This window comes from Oncorhynchus masou, chromosome 8, assembly GCF_036934945.1.
Source record: "Oncorhynchus masou masou isolate Uvic2021 chromosome 8, UVic_Omas_1.1, whole genome shotgun sequence".
In the NCBI taxonomy this organism is placed as follows: Eukaryota; Metazoa; Chordata; class Actinopteri; order Salmoniformes; family Salmonidae; genus Oncorhynchus; species Oncorhynchus masou.
Window position 1 is genome coordinate 19,334,198 of NC_088219.1, and position 20,907 is coordinate 19,355,104.

The following is a 20,907-nucleotide window of genomic DNA, read 5'->3' on the forward strand; positions in this document are numbered from 1 at the left end:
TTTCAATCAAACCCAGACCCCCTGAGGGATTGCTCTCCGACCTGTCTCCAGGTGACCCCTATCAACAAGCATGTCCGATGGCCGCTAACAGCTAACACTCACTTACATATAGGCATGCACCACACACAAGCCCTTTCATATGAACACACGTACACTACATGACCAAAAGTATGTGGACACCTGCTCATCTAACATCTCATTAATATGGAGTTGGTCCCCCCTTTGCTGCTATAACAGCCTCCCCTCTTCTGGGAAGGCTTTCCACTAGATGTTGTAACCTTGCTGCGGGGATTTGCTTCCATTCAGCCACGAGAGCATTAGTGAGGTTGGGCACTGATGTTGGGCGATTAGGCCTGGCTTGCATTCGGTGTTCCAATTCATCCCAAAGGTGTTCGATGGGGTTGAGGTCAGGGCTCTGTGCAGGCCAGTCAAGTTCTTCCACACCGATCTCGACAAACAATTTCGGTATGGACCTCGCTTTGTGCACGGGGACATTGTCATGCTGAAACAGGGCCTTCCCCAAACTGTTGCCACAAAGTTGGAAGCACAGAATAATCTAGAATGTCATTGTATGCTCTAGCATTAAGATTTCCCTTCACTGAAACCAAGGAGCCTAACCAGAACCATGATGAACAGCCCCAGAACATTATTCCTCCCGTACCAAACTTTACAGTTGGCACTGTGCATTTAGGCAGATAGCGTTCTCCTGGCAACCGCCAAACCCAGAATCGACTGTCGGACTGCCAGATGGTGAAGCGTGATTCATCACTCCAGAGAACGCGTTTCCACTGATCCAGAATCTAATGGCGGCGAGCTTTACACTACTCCAGCCAACGCTCGGCATTGCGCATGGCGATGTGTGCGGATGCTCAGCCATGGAAACCCATTTCATTAAGCTCCTGACAAACTGTTCTTGTGCCGATGTTGCTTCCAGAGGCAGTTTGGAACTTGGTAGTGATGGTGCATACACAAGTGATGAGCTTGTGTAGCCTACCACTTCACGGCTGAGCCGTTGTTGCTCCAAGATGTTTTCACTTCACAATAACAACACTTACACTTGACCGGGGCAGCTCTAGCAGGGCAGAAATTTGACAAACTGACTTGTGGAAAGGTGGCATCTAAGACAGTGCCACGTTGAAAGTCACTGAGCTCTTCAATAAGGCCATTCTACTGCCAATGTTCGTCTATGGAGATTGCATGGCTGTGTGTTCAATCTTATACACCTGTCAGCAACGGGTGTGGCTGGAATAGCCAAAACCACTCATTTGAAAGGGTGTCCACATACTTTTGTATATATAGTGTACAACTTTACATGGGCAGGTCGATGTGCATTCAAACAAATTATACAGTTATATCTACCATTTACATAGTACACTTCGTGGATTAACATGCACAAGTCCTCAACTGGCAGACAAACTAGGAATTGTGTTGTTTCAAGGGATGGGTACATTGGCTGTACCTCTGAAATATCATTGTCAGTGTACCAGTACTAACAGCACTGTTAAGACAATGTCAAAAAGGAAAAGGAAACTTTAATGATGACAGCAGGACAGACAGAATTTAAACAAGAACATCACTGTTGTACGTGCGTGTGTGTGTGTGTGTGTGTGTGTGTGTGTGTGTGTATCCACGCCTGCGTGCGTGTGGCACCTTGACGTATTAACTACTATTTGTGTTTCATATCCAATCATCTCAGACGCCAGTCAAAGCCAAAGGGGCCTCTGCTGAAAATGAAGCAGGTCTGATTGATAAATAGAGAGAAAGGATAGAAAAAGAGCTGGAAAAAAAGAACTCCACCGACATCTAATTCAATTCCTTGAGCTTAAAGCGGGGCTACATATAGACCCTCTGCATCCAAAGAGGATCGCTCTCTCTCTCTCCGAAAGGAGTTGCCACATTTATACAATAAACCATTTTTCCATAATGTTATTGAGCCAATTAAGAAGGAATATCAACGTAACCAAGCAAAATGCGGTTATCATCAAAATAACAAATTCTTGCAAACTATGACATACATAATAAACTAATTTAAATATGTCGCAAGAGAAAATATAATTTGGCCTTGAAATTTTTACTTGTTTGACTGCTATGATTAAGCAATAAGGCACGAGGGGGTATGGCATATGGCCAATATACCACGACTAATGGTTGTTAGTGACCCCCGAGTGGTGCAGTGGTCTAAGGCACTGCATCTCAATGCTTGAGGTGTCAATACAGACCCTGGGTTGATCCTGAGCTGTATCACAACTGGCCATGATTGGGAGTCCCATAGGGTGGCGCACAATTTGCCCAGCGTCATCCGAGTTAAGGGAGGGATTGGCTGGGGTAGGCCGTCATTGTAAAATAAGAATTCGTTCTTAATGGACTTGCATGGTTAAATAAATAAAAATATTTAGCATTGCAGAGTGCCTGAATACAGCTGTTAGCTGTGGTATATTAGCCATATACCACAAACCACTAGGGTGCCTTATTGCTATTATTGTCACGCCCTGACTGTAGAGATCCTTTTATCCTCTATTTTTATTTGTTTGGTCAGGGTGTAACTCGGGTGGGAAATTCTATGCTTTCTGGTTCCTTGTTTTGGCCGGGTATGATTCTCAATCAGGGACAGCTGTCTATCATACTTAGGCAGCCTTTTTTCCATTTCTCAAAGTGGGTTGTTGTCTTTGCTAGTGGCGTGTATAGCCTTGCAGAGCTTCACGTTCGTTTTGTTGTTTATTGTTTTGTTGGTGACATTTAAAATAAAAGAACGTATGCTTACCACGCTGCACCTTGGTCCGGTCATTTCCTTGACGACGATCGTGGCAGAACAACCCACCACAAATGGACCATGCGGCATTGCTGGGAGGAGCAGACAGAGTGGACATGGGAAGACATTCTGGAAGAAAAGGGATCCTGGACGTGGCAGGAGATCCTGGCTGGAAAGGATCGCCTGCCGTGGAAGCAGGTGGAAGCAGCAAGGATAGCGGAAGCAGCTAGTAAAGGGGCCCAGCGTTACACACAGGGTCACGGCTGGCAAGGAAGACCGGGAGCCACTCCCAATTTTTTTTTTAGATAGCTCCGCCAACCTCCCCGTGCTTACGGTAGGGAGCATGGCACTGGTCAGGCACCGTGTTATGAGGTGAAGTGCACGGTGTCTCCAGTGCTCATTCACAGCCCGGTGCGCTCTGAGCCAGCTCCGCATGTGTCGTGCTAGAGTGGGCATCCATCCAGGACGGATGGTGCCAGCACAGCGCTCCTGGTCTCCGGTGCGCCTCTTCGGCCCAGGGTATCCTGCGCCGGCTCTGCGCACCGTGTCTCCGGTGCGCTGTCACAGCCCAGTGCGTCCTGTGGCTGCACTCCACACGTGCCGAGCCAAAGTGGGCATTCAGCCAGGACGAGTGGTGCCACCTTTAAGCACCAGATCTCCAGCGCTCCCCCACAGCCCGGTTTGACCTGTGCCTGCTCCATGGACCAGGCCTCCAGTATGTCTCCCCAGCCTGGTGAGTCCTGTGCCTGCTCCAAGAACCAGGCCTCCAGTAGGTCTCCCCAGCCTGGTGAGTCCTGTGCCTGTTCAATGGGCCAGTCCGGGGCCTGCAGCGAGGGTCCCCTCGACGAGCGTCCCCGCACCAGAAGCGCCACCAAAGTGGGGGGAGCCAGAGGCGGAGCGGGGTCTGCGTCCTGCACCAGAGCCGCCACCAAGATTGATGCCCACCCGGACCCTACCCTATAGTGTCAGGTTTGCGGCCGGAGTCCGCCCTTTTGGGGAGGGGGGGGTTTATCAATGGTGGTTATGATATCGTTTAGGACCTTGAGCGTGGTTGGGGTGCATGACCAGCTCGGAAACCAGATTACATAGCGGACAAGGTACGGTGGAATTCGAAATGGTAGGTGATCTGTTTGTTAACTTGGCTTTCGAGGACCTTGGAAAGGCAGGGTAGGATAGATGTAGGTCTGTAACAGTTTGGGTCTAGAGTGTCTCCCCGTTCGAAGAGGGGGATGACCGCGGGCGCTTTTCAATCTTTAGGAATCTCAGATGATACAAAAGAGAGGTTCAACAGACTAGTAATAGGGGTTGTGACAATGGCGGCAAATCATTTTTGGAAGAGAGGGTTCAGATTATCTAGCCCAGCTGATTTGTAGGGATCCAGATTTTACAGCTCTTTCAGGACATCAGCTGTCTTGATTTGGGTGAAGGAGAAGCAAGGGGGGCTTGGGCCAGTTGCTGCAGGGGGTACAGAACTGTTGGGGGTTTGGGTAGCCAGGTGGAAATGCTTATTGAAATTCTCTATTATCGTGGATTTATCGGTGGTGACAGTGTTTCCTAGCCTCAGTGCAGTGGGCAGCTGAGAGGAAGTTCTCTTATTCTCCATGGACTGGGAATTAGTGCTGCAGGATGCAAATTTCTGTTTGAAAAAGCTTGCCTTAGCTTTCCTAACTGACTGTGTATATTGGTTCCTGACTTCCCTGAAAAGTTGCATATCGCTGGCGACTATTCGAAGCTAGTGCAGTGCGCCACAGGATGTTTTTGTTCTGGTCAAGGGCAGTCAAGTCTGAAGAGAACAAAGGGCTATATCTGTTCTTAGTTCTACATTCTTTTTGAAAGGGGCATGCTTATTTAAGATGGTGAGGAAGGTACTTTGAAGAACAACCAGGCTTTTCTACTGATCGGGATGACGTCAATATCCTTCAAGGATACCCGGGCCAGGTCAATTAGAAAGCTCTGCTCGCAGAACTGTTTTAGGTAGCGTTTGACAGTGATGAGGGGTATTCGTTTGACTGCGGACCTATAACGTACAGAGGCAATGAGGCAGTGATCACTGAGATACTGGTTGAAAACAGCAGAGGTGTATTTAGAGGGCAAGTTAGTCAGGATGATATCTATGAGGGTGCCCATGTTTACGGATTTGGGGTTGTACCTGGTCGGTTCCTTCCAGTTCCCTACTGCCAATGACTGGAACGAATTGCAAAAATCACTGAAGTTGGAGACTTATATCTCCCTCACTAACTTTAAGAATCAGCTGTCAGAGCTGCTTACCGATCGCTGCAGCTGTTCACAGCCCATCTGTAAATAGCCCATCCAACTCCCTACCTCATCCCCATATTTTTGGGAGGTTTTCTGCTCTTTTTCACACCAGTATATCTACTTGCACATCCATCACTCCAATGTTAATTGCTAAATTGTAATTACTTCGCCACTATGGCCTATTTATTGCATTACCTCTTTACTTAATTTGCACACACTGTATACAGATTTTTCTATTGTATTATTGACGGTACGTTTGTTTATCCCATGTGTAACTCTGTGTTGTTTTTGTTGCACTGATTTGCATTATCTTTGCCAGGTCGCAGTGTGCTTAAAACCAATAACACGCAAATGATTGTATTTTTCTTGTCTAAATTGAATACATAATTTAAACATTAACAGTGTACATTGGAAAAAGTATGTGAACAACTAGGCTAATGAACTCTCCAAAAGCTAATTGGAGTCAGAAGTCGGAGATGTTGGTTAGAGCTGACTTGCCCTATAAAAACACTCACAAAATTTGAGTTTGCTATTCACAAGAAGCATTGCCTGATATGAACCATGCCTCGAACAAAAGATCTCATAAGACCTAAGATTAAGAATTGTTGATCTGGAAAGGGTTACAAAAGTATCTCTAAAAGCCTTGATGTTCATCAGTACACGGTAAGACAAATTGTCTATAAATTGAGAAAGTTCAGCACTGTTGCTACTCTCCCTGGGAGTGGCTGTCCTGCAAAGGACAAAGTAAAGTATGGTGGAGGGAGCATCATGGTTTGGTTTGGTTTGGGGCTACTTTCCTGCCTCAGGGCCTGGACAGCTTGCTATCATCGACAGAAAAATGAATTCCCAAGACATTTTACAGGAGAATGTTAGGCTATCTGACCTAATTGAAGCTCAACAGAAGTTGGGTGATGCAACAAGACAACGATACAAAACACAGAAGTAAATTAACAACAGAATGGCTTCAACAGAAGAAAATATGCCTTCTGGAGTGGCCCAGTCAGAGTCCTGACCTCAACCAGAGGTCATGCTGTGGAATGACCTCAAGAGAGCACTTCACACCAGACATCCCAAGAATATTGCTGAACTAAAATAGTTTTGTAAAGAGGAATGGTCCAAAATTCCTCCTGACCGTTGTGCAGATCTGATCTGCAACTACAGAAAACTCTTGGTTGAGGTTAGTGCTGCCAAAGAAGGGTGAACCAGTTAGGTTTACATACTTTTCCCAAACTACACAGAGAATGTTTACACGGTGTGTTCAATAAAGACACGAAAACCTAGAATTGTTGGTGTGTTATTAGTTTAAGCAGACTGTGTATGTCTATTGTTGTGACCTAGATGACATTTTTGACCAATTTATTTTTTATTTTACTAAGCAGGTCAGTTAAGAAAAAAATTGTATTTTCAATGACGGCCTAGGAACAGTGGGTTAACTGCCTTGTTCAGGGGTGGAACAACAGATTTTTTCCTTGTCAGCTCGGGGATTCGATCTTGCAATCTTCGTGGTTACTAGTCCAACACTCTAACCTCTAAACTACCTGGCACCCCATTTTGCATAAATCCAGGTATTTCCAAAGGGTTCACATACTTTTTCTTGCCACTAAATATGGGTTGTATTTACAATGGTGTTTGTTCTTCACTGGTTGCCCTTTTCTTGTGGCAACAGGTCACAAATATTGCTGCTATGATTGCACACTGGATTTGTTTTCTTTGTGGGTCTGTGTAATCTGAGGGAAATATGTCTCTCTAATATGGTCATACATTTGGCAGGAGGTTAGGAAGTGTAGCTCAGTTTCCACCTTATTTTGTGGGTAGTGTGCACATGTGTCTTCTCTTGAGAGCCAGTTCTGCCTACGGTGACCTTTCTCAATAGCAAGACTTTGCTCACAGAGTCTGTACATAGTGTCATGACATTGCCCTCTTTGGGTATAGCAAGCCCCATCCCCCTCTCCCTGCCTCCCCATTGCCTCCTTCAACTAGGCTGCTGTGGTCAGAGAGAGGTCGTAAATTTCTGAAAAGACGCTGGCACATGGCCACATAGTATAAGAGGCAGAGTCAATTTTCATAGAGCACGAAGGAATTTCTTCCACTTCACAGAACTTGAGGTACGAACAAATTTCATGTTCCGGAGAAAGATTAAAAGATCGGTGAAGAATCCACCTATGAACTGGTCCGTTTGCTACAACTTGGGGAAGCTCATGGGAGACGGTGTGGCCACATAACCATAACGCTGTTTAAGTAATCGCCTCAGATATGAGGTTTACATCTAATTGTTGTATAAGATGAATGAGTGAGTATGATACTGTTTGTAAAATTGTGTAATATGATTTTGGACTGTTTAATGAAGGAAAATACAATTCCCTTTTGATTTGAAGTAAATCAGAGGACCACCCTTGAGCCCAGTTAGGGTCAGGCATCCTGGGACAGCCCCTTTTCTGCAATTCCGAATAAAACCCAACTTTGAGAAATTATCACCAGACCATGTTTTTCTCCATTAGGAGAGGATGAAGGTTGTAGACCATTGCTGAATCTTTTAACCATACCACGTGGTTAAACTCTTAGACTATCGATACCGACAGAATAAGAACAAGTCTTTGATATTAATTACTAGTCTGCAGCTAGGAATTCGGTATCATTGAACGCGAAGAAGGACAACTGCCAAAACATCCATTCTACAACAACATGAATGAATGTTGCTCTGAACTATCCCCTCTAACCAAGACAGAGAGAGAGAAGGACAAAACTCTTCAACAGAAACAAACTTTTCAACAAAGATCCCGACGACACGATGAGCGTAAATATATATATTGATTGCAATTGTTCCCGAATGAGTGAGCATTCATGTGCAAATGATTAGCATTTCAATTGTTATAATTATCAACTTTGTAGTGTCTCATGTCAGTTGACCCCCACTTCCCCATTTGTCTAACAAGCCGCAATGCCGGTTTAGCCAACTAGGGCACATTCCCCTATCATTTCTTGTAACCACATTTACCTTGTTTGTTTGTTTATGCATTTCTGTGAATTACTTAGTTAGTAATAAATAAATGATTTAAGACAATTGATGTATGGATGACACATAGCGAAGACTGGATTCGTGCAGATAACCAACAATTTACGTTTGGAATGAGACTAATGTGAGGTAAAGTAAATAATTCATTAATTCGAAGACAAATTGATCAGATAAAATATCTGAAAAGTTATTTAAGGAAATGATAACTTTGTAATTTGAATATTTTTCCTTGGTGCCCCGACTTCCTAGTTAATTATAGTTACATGATTAATCAGTTGATCGCGTAATACTAATTACAGAGAATATTTGATAAAAACTATAAGTCTTCAATTTAATGATAGTAAAGACACGACAATAGTTAAACATTTTCTTAATTTTGGGTCAGTCACAGTGGTCAGGTATTCTGCCACTGTGCGCTCTCTGTTTAGGGCCAAATAGCCTTCTAGTTTGCTCAGTTTTTTTGTTAATTCTTTCCAATGTGTCAAGTAATTACCCCCTCCTGCCACCCATCACCACCAAGGGCAACCCCCTCCCTTAGCCAACCCCCTCACACACCTCCTCAGCTGAGTCCACCACCAAGGGCAACCCCCTCCCTACCCAGCACAACCCCCTCACATACCTCCTCAGCCAAGCCCACCACCAACCTATAGATACTGGTATGCAGCATATCATATGACATGCCTGCTAACATTTAGTGGCTTCACAATATGACAGATTTATTTTGTTTGCCCTGTCTTTTCAGTGTCTTCCAGTTGTCTGTGCTCAGAGGAGATAAGGTGTCCAGGAGAGAAAGGGAACAAGTTGAACAATGGTTGCTAATGCAGCTTTGATTGACTCAGGGGACAGATGCTAAGTCTCAGCTCACTAATGATGAACAACATTTCTGTGCATTCTTCTTTTATCGACTTGAAGCTAATGAGGTCTTGATGAGTATTGGGCGCCCTCTTTTGAAGAGGACTCACTGCTCTGAAAACTCAGCTCAGACTTTTATTAGGAGTCCTTATGAAGCTCTGCTTGTGTTGCCTCTCTGGCCTTGCAGACAGATGAATACAACGGTCAACCACTGAATCTTCAAAAGTACTCAGTGTTTACAGTGTGAGTTTAAAGTCCTATAAAAAAAGGGAGTGGGAGAGAGGGTGAGAAAGAAAAGGAAAGCGTCAGAAAATGAGTACAAATACATAGAGCCAGAGAAACAGCGTAATATAAGATTATACTATTCCCTGCTCCATTCTGCTGGCGCATCACATCTACCAGGGAGCAGCGACTAAAACCATTTGTTTGCTTTCTCCTTTTCTCCTAAAACCAGCTACAGAATCAGATGCCATAGAAAACAGCTCTGCTAATTTCTATAAAGCTATCCAGGAAACTGGAACAAAATCCACGCTAAACAAGCAGCTTTATAAAACACAAACCAATGTGTTTATCTTGCAATTACCAAACTGACATGGGTCATGTCTGTGGGATGTTGTGAATGAGTCACAGGAACATAAAATCATGTCTCACTTATAGACGGCAAACATGTGTCACCATCTGTCCAGACAGCGGTGGGGTCTAGTTGCCTACCCCTGTCATACACATACTCTGGGTGTTGGAGGCAGTTTTAATACATCTAGCTCTTCATACAGCATGTTTAAGTGAATGAACTAGGAATGTTAAAATTGCATGATCCAAAATAGACTTGGGGCTTAGATCAATAACTCTTTAGAATAAAACCTCAATTTGATTGCTTTGGCAATCAGAATCTGATCACCCTGCCAAACGCAAGTAAATGTCACTTGCTAGAAGGCGCTCTTCAATCTTCCTCTGCATGTTTAATGGGAGTGTTCTCTAGCCTCAACACAGAGCAGATCTATTAAAGGTGGTTTAGGATCTGACGTATTGGCAGCTTGCACCCTAAAGTACACCATTGGCCAATATACGACTCAGAAACAGTGGACTGACCCAGTGTACTGATCCAGAAGCCCTTGGCTCAAACACAATCTAGAAATCCATGGTTTGTCTAGTGGATCTGCCTGAGTGTTGAGCCAAACCAGAGCCCTCTCTGCCCGGCAGCTGCTGCTGCTCCTCCAGCCCTCCACAGTCTGGCCAGCAGTCAAACACACTGGCTCTTGACTCTGGGGCCTCTGAGGAACATGTAACCTCTCTCACTTAACATCTCCCACTTAATAACTGACAATATCCTCTGACCACAACCCCATTCCAGTAGCTTCCCACTTCCCAGAAGTGACAGGTTAAAATAGGGTTAGGGCCCAAGAGCTTGGATATGCCTCCAATTGACGATCCTAGTCAGGCCCTGGAAGGTGACTCAACAAAGTGAGAGGACCAGCGCCTGTCAAAGCAGACAACATACAGATGGTACAGCCATACTGTAGTCAGACAAGCATGGTGAAATAACACCCCAGGGAGGATGGAAAAGAAAATGTTGCACTCACAAATGACTCTGATCTACAGCGGAGTGTTTTGTTTGTTTTGGTCCCTCAAACATTAAAGTGCGATGTGTCCTTGGTTTAGTGCCTTTGACTAAATGAACATCTACTGAGCAGAGTATCAATTAACAATTGTACATAAGCATGCATAAAAAAGTTGTTTTCTTCTGTTGGGATAATTATTACTAACGTATTACTAAGGCAGAATGTAACTCCGAAAGGACTTTCTTCATATTCGTTTCATAATTATTTCAGTGAAACTTTCACCTTTTATGGAACGGCCCCGAACATTGTCTAACTGACTCACTTCCCAGCGAAATGTGTTCATGCTTTACTGAAGCGCTCTGTTCTACAGACACTTGGTATTGATGCTTCACTTATTTTCGGCTATTCCCTTGTGTTCAAGCCAATGAGGCATGTTGGCATACCAACAGACAAGGTGCTGCAGAATAATTGTCAAGCAGAGCATGCTCCAACAGACTGGGCTCATTGACTGTCTTTCAGATGGGAATCATATGTGAGTCCTGGTAGGATTTCAGCAGGGCTGTGTGGATCTGGAGGGGTGCTGGATCATACCAATAACTGTGCATTCCAACATAGGAGTTCACAGTGTATCACAAAACCAGAGTGGCTTCTACCAAACCACTGTGAAATTAGAGAAATCATACCACATAAGACTGAAAACATAATGTCACAAAATAGTGTCTATAGGAGGAAATAAAGTAAAATAATGTTCAATGTCTGTGAAATCATACTTGTCAGATTAAGGAGGGATCAATGACTAATGCAGCTCAATTTCATGGCAGTTTAACATGGCATAGCCATTCTCTGCAGCACACGAGGTGTTGAATCAGCCATTGAGTTGACTCACGTTACTGTTCAGTAAGGAGATGGACATCCATCCCCAGTTGCTCTGGAGCAGGGTTGAGTTCTCTGTGTTCACAGTGCAGCTGTGCAGACACATCCTCTGGGGGATCCATTGCGACTCTAATCTGTTTCACAGATGCCTGCTGGGACTATTCACCAATTAGGAACTTTGAAGCTGACGGATCAATTACTCAATATATATCAACACAATGCCGCTGTTAGTTACCCCATCTGAAATTCTGGTAATTAGCCCAGAGATCAATAAACTGTGAGTAGGATGGAGAACTTGGGGAGATATGAGAGAATTTGCGATTGTTAAATCTCATGAATTAAATGTTCCCTGTGGATTATAAGAGGGTGGTGTCTTGCTTCCTATTTTCTCCATTTCCATCTTAATGCTGAAAAAGGGAATCTCTGACAGGCAGCCAAGTCATCCAACCGCAGACAGAGAGACTAACCAAGTGAATACATAACCCTGGCTCAGCCCTGTTACACATTAACCTTGACAATGCCACCGTATCGTTGACAGAATGGTCTCTGTCCACCAAATCACATCTGAAAGTGAGCCCTTCCCTTCCATCCCGTGAATAATGCATGTGAGTTGGGGTGAGAAAAGGGAGAGGAACCTGGGGAACTTCAGAGGCGATGAATGCGCAGGAATAGCTGGAGTGGACGTACAGCACCTTCCCCCTCATAGCCATTGATTAAGTGTCACTTTGTCCTGTGGAGTTGAAACAGATTCCAAACAAAACAGACAACAGAAAAGGGTCTGACTGTTCACACTCGTTAGCCTGTGATTGCGCTGCTAAGGGCGTGGATTGGAGGCGAAGTTGTAAGACAACAGGCTGCTCATTCATATGTAAAAGATGGATTGTTGTGAATAATAGTTTAATCAAGCCCTGCCTATCAGTGAGCGTGTGCAGTGAGGGATTGAGGGGATGCAGAGTGACATAACCTAATATAGGGAATTTGTCTGTGACAACTTTATCCATTAGCAATGTCTCCTGCCTGCACTGTTGCCGATTTGGTGCCCGGCGATGGTATCAGTGGGCATCAGGGAGGCGGCAGGACTCAGGGAGAGACAGCTTTGCTGATTTGAAGAGATACTCTGGAGGTATAAGCACTCTGAAGTCTAAAAGGATTATTTACAAACTTGGTCATGGCTGGTACGCCTGTGCACTTACATTTTCCATTCAGATCTACATTTCCAGAGACAGACACCACATCACAATAACCCAAGGCCCTGCTCCCCTTCACTTCCTACCTAAAACGGAGGCAAAGCCTCACATACACCATGTGTTAATAAATACCATTTTCTGAGTGAAGATTGCAGTGCAAGGACGCTGCTTACGTGCACTGTGCTGTCTTTCAAGTGATTGAGGACGTCTCGTTGGTATGCACCGAGAGGATGCTTTGACTTAATCCACCCCAGTCCCTCAGAAAATATTCATTTATATGCCCCTGGCCCGGAGTCAGGGTGGAAGTGTCTGCAGTTATTTAGACACATTTTAGGATGCATTCGAGGCTCCCATGGACTGCCAAAGCACTGAACAGGATAGCTTTGATCCTATAAAACACAAGGACATAGCCCATTAGAGAGAGAAACTGTAGATGGGAGAGGAGCAGGGTAGAGAGAGAACGACAGAGAGATGGGATGGGAAGTGAGAGAGAGAGAGAGAGAGAGAGAGAGAGAGAGAGAGAGAGAGAGAGAGAGAGAGAGAGATGGGAGGGGAAGTGAGAGAGAGAGAGAGAGAGAGAGAGAGAGAGAGATGAGATGGAATGGGAAGTGGGAAAGAGAGAGAGAGAGAGAGAGAGAGAGAGAGAGAGAGAGAGAGAGAAAGAGAGAGAGATGGGATGGGAAGGGGGAAGAGAGAGAGAGAGAGAGAGAGAGAGAGAGAGATGGGATGGAATGGGAAGTGGGAAAGAGAGAGAGAGAGAGAGAGAGAGAGAGAGAGATGGGATGGAATGGGAAGTGGGAAAGAGAGAGAGAGAGAGAGAGAGAGAGATGGGATGGAATGGGAAGTGGGAGAAACTAATAAATGCTGTTATTTCTTCTCTTTCTCTGCCTTCTTGAGATGTCAGAACGAGTACACAGCATGCAGCACACTCTCGATTTACGCTTATTAATATCTGGTAACATATTATCCAATTTGAGAATGAAGGCGATGCCAGCTAAATAATGTTAAGCACATCTAATCTCAGCTAAGACATGCTTGAACATGTTTTTCTTTTTAACAAAGCAGGACTAACCTTAATGCCAGCTCTGAAGCTATGCATGCCTCCACTCCTTTCCTCAAATTTCCCAGATCCACTTCCACAAAACCGCATTAGGACGTAATAATAAATACCCAGGTTTATTGGTACGTCCCAGGGGAAGTCAAAATTAACCTTAGTTGAAGATAGAGGACGCAACAAAAGAGTGGGGTGATCAGAGAGGCAGGCTTAACAAAGGCCAGATAGACTATTTCACAGTTACACAGAGGGGCCTGTTCTGATACAGAGGGAGAGAAATGGGTCGTCGGAATAAACAGGACTTTAGGTTTGTCACTTAAGTCACCAAAAATGTATTTAGGACAACAAAGTGAGCAGAGCCATGAAACAAGCCATTCCACGGCCTCAATTTGTCTCTTTAAAATGTCTTGTTTATTCTGTTTGGGCTTGTTTTTTTGTTTTTTTTAAATCATCTGAATTATTTACATAGCCAAGTAACAAGGAGAGGCACTACTTGTTATGCAGACGTAGTAACTGAGCTACTGGAGTTTAGAACTGCAGTTCTGCAGTTTGGAACAATCCCCCATTATCAATGTTATTATCATCCTTATCCTCATCATCGTGCATTTTTTAGTTGTATGCAAATTGTATAGCTTTGTCATCAACATGAGACCTTTTTTTACATGCACACAAAAATCAGCAATGCAAACAGGACTGGTCTGCCAGACAAATAAGGTTGAATATTACATTTTCCCAAGAGCAACTCAACCAAATAATGGAGAAGGAAACGATTGAATTTACTTGAAGGGTGTATATGAATGAGAAAAGGTATAGTGAGAAAGAGGGTCTGTTATGTCACATTAAATCAGATCCGGTCCATCTTTCTTCTTCACTCTATGCTGACACAGTACAAAATGAATCACTACTCCACTCCTCGTGAATATGTTGTGTGTGTGTGTGTGTGTGTGTGTGTGCCTATGGTGCCGAATTAGATTGCAACCTCGTTCCCCCTCAACCCCCTCCTCAACTCCCCCATCTGATTCCCCGTGGGTGCCCTCTCAGTCCCTCTAGTACAGGCCAGGGTGGAGAAAGAGAGATTTCAATCAGTGCATTTCTGTGACAGATTACCCTGATTGTAGTATTAGCAAAAAGGCAGTCATCATGCGTCGGTGTGCCTGTGACCACACAACTCCACACACAATTATACTATAAAACACATTCTAAGCATTATTTATGGGCGGTAGGTAGCCTAGCGGTTAAGAACGTTAGGCCAATAATCAAAAGGGCACTGGTTCGAACCCCCAAGCTGACTAGGTGAAAAAAATCAGATGTGTCCTTGAGCAAGGCACTTAATTAGGAAATTGCTCTTGTAAGTTGCTCTGGATAAGAGTGTGTAAAGAATGTAACGTTATCATGTGCTTTCATATAATATACTGTAAATGATATGCATAACAGGCATACTATCATGGACAACACAGAAATGGTGGAAAAGAGAAGACAATTGATCTTATAAAATGGCATTCAAACATCCTGAATTACCTGGTAATCCCATAATAACCTTTGATTGAAGTTATACAATTAATAATACAGTGTTTATAACAACATCTAGGCAAAGTTTTAGTTCCGAAGCTTTGTAAGACTCATTTGACTCTCTTCAATGGATGGAGAGAAATCTCTCTGTAGCAAACTAATGGAATAGGTGGATAATGGGAGGTGACTAACAAATGAGTTGAGAGGGGTAGGTGTTAATTGATTGTGTAAGGGTCAGTGAAGGTAAGCAACAGTGTTCTAAAAAGGTTGGAGTAGGCTAGGGAGCCTTGCCCATGGTTTAAAATGGTCTTCAATAGATACACAAGGCTAGAGAATGCAGCACACTGCACTGGGGGCATGGACTGGGGTAGGAATAATGCAGTAATCTTAGGCCTTGTCTATGGCTATGTCTTGGCAAGAACTTCCTGGCTGTACACCTTCTTACAGTGCCGCATGCTGCTAATAGGAAGTGAAAGCTAACTGGCCCCATGGAAATGCAATCTAGGCTAAGCAATCTCTCGCCTTCCCTCGGGTCTCCCCTTTCCTCTGTCGGCAGACCAGCCTTCTCTCGGGTCTCCCCTCTGCTCTGTCGGCAGAACAGCCCACTCTCGGGTCTCCCCTCTGCTCTGTCGGCAGACCAGCCTTCTCTCGGGTCTCCCCTCTGCTCTGTCGGCAGACCAGCCCTCTCGGGTCTCCCCTCTGCTCTGTCGGCAGACCAGCCTTCTCTCTGGTCTCCCCTCTGCTCTGACGGCAGACCAGCCTTCTCTCTGGTCTCCCCTCTGCTCTGTCGGCAGACCAGCCTTCTCTCGGGTCTCCCATCTGCTCTGTCGGCAGGCCAGCCTTCTCTCGGGTCTCCCCTCTGCTCTGTCGGCAGAACAGCCTTCTCTCGGGTCTCCCCTCTGCTCTGTCGGCAGACCAGCCTTCTCTCGGGTCTCCCCTCTGCTCTGTCGGCAGACCAGCCTTCTCTCGGTCTCCCGTCTGTTCTGTCGGCAGGCCAGCCTTCTCTCGGTCTCCTGTCTGCTCTGTCGGCAGGCCAGCCTTCTCTCGGTCTCCTGTCTGCTCTGTCGGCAGGCCAGCCTTCCCTCGAGTCTCCCCTCTGCTCTGTCGGCAAGCCAGCCTTCCCTCGGGTCTCCCCTCTGCTCTGTCGGCAGACCAGCCTTCTCTCGGGTCTCCCCTCTGCTCTGTCGGCAGACCAGCCTTCCCTCGGGTCTCCCCTCTGCTCTGTCGGCAGGCCAGCCTTCCCTCGAGTCTCCCCTCTGCTCTGTCGGCAAGCCAGCCTTCCCTCGGGTCTCCCCTCTGCTCTGTCGGCAGGCCAGCCTTCCCTCGGGTCTCCCCTCTGCTCTGTCGGCAGGCCAGCCTCCCTTCCCTTCCTCCAGGTTTATTGAGCCTCGCTTTGCCACTAGAAATCCAATAGCTATTTACACTGGGCCACGTCTACCTCCAAATGGCATTCTGCGGATCATAAAGCCTGGCTACAGTACTAGGGCCATATTAATGAATGTATTAGCTGCAACACATCCCCAGAGCTTCAAAATGGGGGACAGAAGAGGACGGGAGGGAGGAGGAGGTGGAGAAGAGCAAGTGTCTGGAAATGGAAGAGAGCTAGGGGAGAGAAGGGAGTGAACTATGAGTCATCCTACCTGGTTTGTGGAAAGGGGTTGAGGAGCAGGAGGCAGATCCATATGCCCGACACGAATACTGCAAGTTTCTGGAGAGTGGCAGCCATATCAAACTATGGCCCAAAACCCTGCAGAAAAGAGAGAAGGACAGACAGATGTACATGTTAGTTAGGGCTGGGAATTGCCAAGGACCTCCAAGAGTGTGAAATGTTGTCATCAAGGCAAAGAGTGCCTACTTTGAAGAATCTCAAATATAAAATATATTTGGATTTGTTTAAAACTTTTTTGGTTACTACATGAGTCCATACGTGTTATTTCATAGTTTTGATGCCTTCCCTATTATTCTACAATGTAGAATATAGTAAAATAAAGAAAGATCCTGGAATGTGTACAGTAGGTGTGTCCAAACCTTTAACTGGTACTGTATATATACAGTACGTTCGGAAAGTATTCCGACTCCTTGACTTTTTCCAAATGTTGTTACATTACAGCCTTATTCTAAAATTGATTGAAAAAATAAATCCTCATCTATCTACACACAATACCCCATAATGACAAAGCATTTTTGCAAATGTAAAAAAAGAAAAATACCTTATTTACAGTATTCAGGCCCATTGCTATAAGACTCGAAATAGAGCTCAGGTGCATCCTGCTTCTATTGATAATCCTTGAGATGTTTATACAACTTGATTGGAGTCCACCTGTCGTAATTCTATTGATTGGACATGATTTGGAAAGGCATACACCTGTATATATAAGGTCCCACAGTTGACAGTGCATGTCAGAGCAAAAACCAAGCCATGAGGTCGAAGGAATTGTCCATAGAGCTCCAAGACAGGATTTTGTTGAGGAAGAGATCTGGGGAAGGGTACCCAAAAAAATATTCAGCATTGAAGGTCCCCAAGAACACAGTGGCCTCCATCATTCTTAAATGGAAAAAGTTTGGAACCACTTCTTCCTAGAGCTGGCCACCCGGCCAAACTGAGCAAACAGGGGAGAATCCCCTCGAGTTATTTTTAACGTCCCAATTGGGAAATGTGTTGTGAAGTCAGGGCTCAACAATAAGAACCCGATGGTCACTCTGAAAGAGCTCCAAAGTTCCTCTGTGGAGATTGAAGAACCTTCCAGAAGGACAACCATCTGCAGCACTCCACCACTCAGGCCTTTATGGTAGTGGCCAGACGGAAGCCACTTCTCAGTAAAAGGCACATGACAGCCCACTTGGTGTTTGCCAAAAGGCACCTAAAGGACTTTCAGACCATGAGAAATAAGATTCTCTGGTCTGATGAAACCAAGATTGAACCCTTTGGCCTGAATGCCAAGTCTGAAGGAAACCTGGCACCATCCCTACGGTGAAGCATGGTGGTGGCAGCACCATGCTGTGGGGATGTTTTTCTGCGGCAGGGACTGGGAGTCTAGTCAGGATTAAGGGAAAGATGAACGGAGCAAAGTGCTGAGAGATCCTTGATGAAAACCTGCTCCAGAGTGCTAAGGGCCTCAGACTGGGACAAAGGTTTACCTTCCAACAGGACAACGAACCTAAGTACAAAGCCAAGACAACACAGGAGTGCCTTCGGGACAAGTCTCTGAATGTCCTTGAGTGTCCCAGCCAGAGCCCGGACTTGAACCCGATCGAACATCTCTGGAGAAACCTGAAACAAGCTGTGCAGCAACGCTCCCCATCCAACCTGACAGAGCCTGATAGCATCTGCAGAGAAGAGAAACTCCACAAATTCCAGTTGTGCCAAGCGTGTAGCATCGTACCCAATAAGACTTACCCAATTGATACATGGAGTCAAAGTGTCAATATAATATTTTCTAAAATAACATTGTGGCAAGTAGAGTAGCGGTTAGAGTATTGGGCCAGTAACTGAAAGGTTGTTAGTTCAAATCCCTGAGCCCACAAGGTGGAAGATCTGTCAATGTGCCCTTGAGCAAGGCACTTACCACCTTACTGCTCCAGGTTTGCCATTGATAATGGCGGACCCTGGCCATAACCCCACTCTCCGAGGGTGTGTTAGGTAGTTCGTATATGCAAAAAAATGTAATTCAAATTCACACATTGGTATACTACACACTTGTACATGTGTGAATTAGGACAAACACTGTATAAGCACCCACTCAATCATCATCATCAACTGTATCGATGTTTTCCCCCCATCACTAATGTTAAGATGAATTAGCATCTCAGATCAATATCCAGTCCTGGAAAGCAGAATGAAAACAGTTAGTGAAACACATAATTCACTGGCAGGTGTCCTGAGGGAACTGGATCTAAATTGACTTCCTGTTGCTCTGGCCTCATGACAAGCTTTGTCAGTCAGACAGACAGACAGACAGACAGACAGACAGACAGAGGCAGATATTAATGGTTTGATGTTCTTCTATGGCCATGAAGACAGAGATATACTGAGCCAAAATGCTAGGCTTTGAGTAGATATATACAGTATGAAACTACAGGTTATTAGTCATGGAAGCGTTGGGCCTTCCATACTGTATTGTATGTAGTAAATAAGTCATGTTAATGTCCCAACCCATGGTAAGTGACAAAGCTCTTCAAAATATTACAGGTGAATTAACCTGCCCAGGTGGGATTTAACCTTTGTAGTCACCTCCCTATACATGCTTGTTAATAGTGTAGTACTGAGTCCTACTGAGAACGAGGACAGACATAGCCTTTACTGTCAGCTCTGAGCAACTCAAGTTTTAGATGCAATGATGACAAAACTAATATGAATATTTTAGCACTTGGAGGAAAACCTGGACTCGCTAACAAAAGCAAATTATTTAAATTTCAGATGAAACAAGTCCAATTTGTTTCCTTGCTGCGTGAGCCAAAAGCAGTGAAGACGAGGGAATTTATTTGCTTTTCTGCCCAATATGCAGCAGCACAAAAGCCATGGAGCATAAATACTGAGTAATTCCTCTCACGCAGGCAGCGAAGCTCTGATTGGAGCTTCACCCAGGCAGCAGGCTGCAGCATTAGGGAGTCCCTGTGCTTTCCCCTTAAGAGGATACTTTGTAAAACTGCTGTTTCTTCAGAGACACACCAACGATATAGGGGCTTTGTATGGAATAATAATGGAATCACCCACACATGAATACACTTCGAACAAACAAAGACTGTAGGGACGGAGGTACTAGCAACAAGACTGAAAAGCTAAACAAAAAATCTATTGCCCTTTAAGCCAAGCCTGGAGAAAATATATGCCTTTTATTTGACGTAAAGAAAATTGTCACGAAACGCCACCATATAAATGTCACAACATAAATACTGCGTTGCTTACACTGTAAATGTAGACAGGTGGACTTTTGTTGAAAACAGTAGTGGTGCGTGGGTAAAATCACAGGGGAAGCCAAGCCAGTAAAACAGCCATATTACAGCTTCCATTGTGATAATTGTGTTTGCTCTATAACCCATTCCTTCACACGCCACCTTGATACAGTAAACAATAAAGCCGTGACAACAAAAAGACAGTCACAAAGCGGCGGAAAAAAATTCAACTACACATACATTTGTTTCATCACAAAACTGGAACACAACATCTGTCCCCAAAGCAAATATTGCACGTAAAAAAACAGTCATGTGACATGCAGTATTGTCAAGCAAGTTACTGTTTCCGACAGTCTACTAAACAACTACTGATTTAGAACGACGGTGTTACCCCAAGTCAACACAAAGACAACAGGAGCACTGCCTCGGCTATTCCAGCATGATTTCAACTTACGTGTAAACATCATCAAATCAACAAGGCTATATACAGTATATGCTTAGTTTAAAACACTGAAATCAAAATGAAAAACAAACACATTTTGTCCAATCAATGTTGCTAAATATCATGTGGCTGTCCATGGTACTGATTTCTGTCTGTGTGTGCTTGTGTGCGTGTGTGTGCTTGTGTGTGTGCGCAAGTAAAAAAATATAAAAATACATGTTGACTCACCCTACTTGTAAACTAGTTGAGCGCCAATGATATCATCTCTTTCATGTTGGCAAAACAGTCTATCACTCTGTCATACAGTACACTTTTAGTTTATGTTGTTTTCATAGGCTACCTAGTTAAAATGTTTGCTAGCCTAACTTCCTCGCATGGGCAACAATGAACCAGCTAAGTTAGCTAACTAGTTAGCGTGAGCCTACTAGGCTACATACAGCTGAAGTCGGAGGTTTACATACACTTAGGTACCTTCAAACTCAGTGCCTCTTTGCTTGATATCATGGGGAAAATCAAAATA

The 20,907-nt window shown here is 44.6% G+C and overlaps 1 protein-coding gene across 4 annotated transcripts in view; it reads right to left on the reverse strand.

Moving 5' to 3' along the window:
• The window catches only part of gabra3 (gamma-aminobutyric acid type A receptor subunit alpha3), a 192,418-nt gene that overhangs the window by 149,759 nt on the left and 21,752 nt on the right, over positions 1 to 20,907 (reverse strand). For all 4 annotated transcript variants that reach the window (XM_064971858.1, XM_064971856.1, XM_064971857.1 and 1 more), the window contains exon 2: positions 16,693 to 16,799. In XM_064971858.1, the coding sequence (XP_064827930.1) occupies positions 16,693 to 16,778 (86 nt within the window). In that variant the 5' untranslated portion in view covers positions 16,779 to 16,799. The remainder of the gene's footprint in view (positions 1 to 16,692; positions 16,800 to 20,907) is intronic.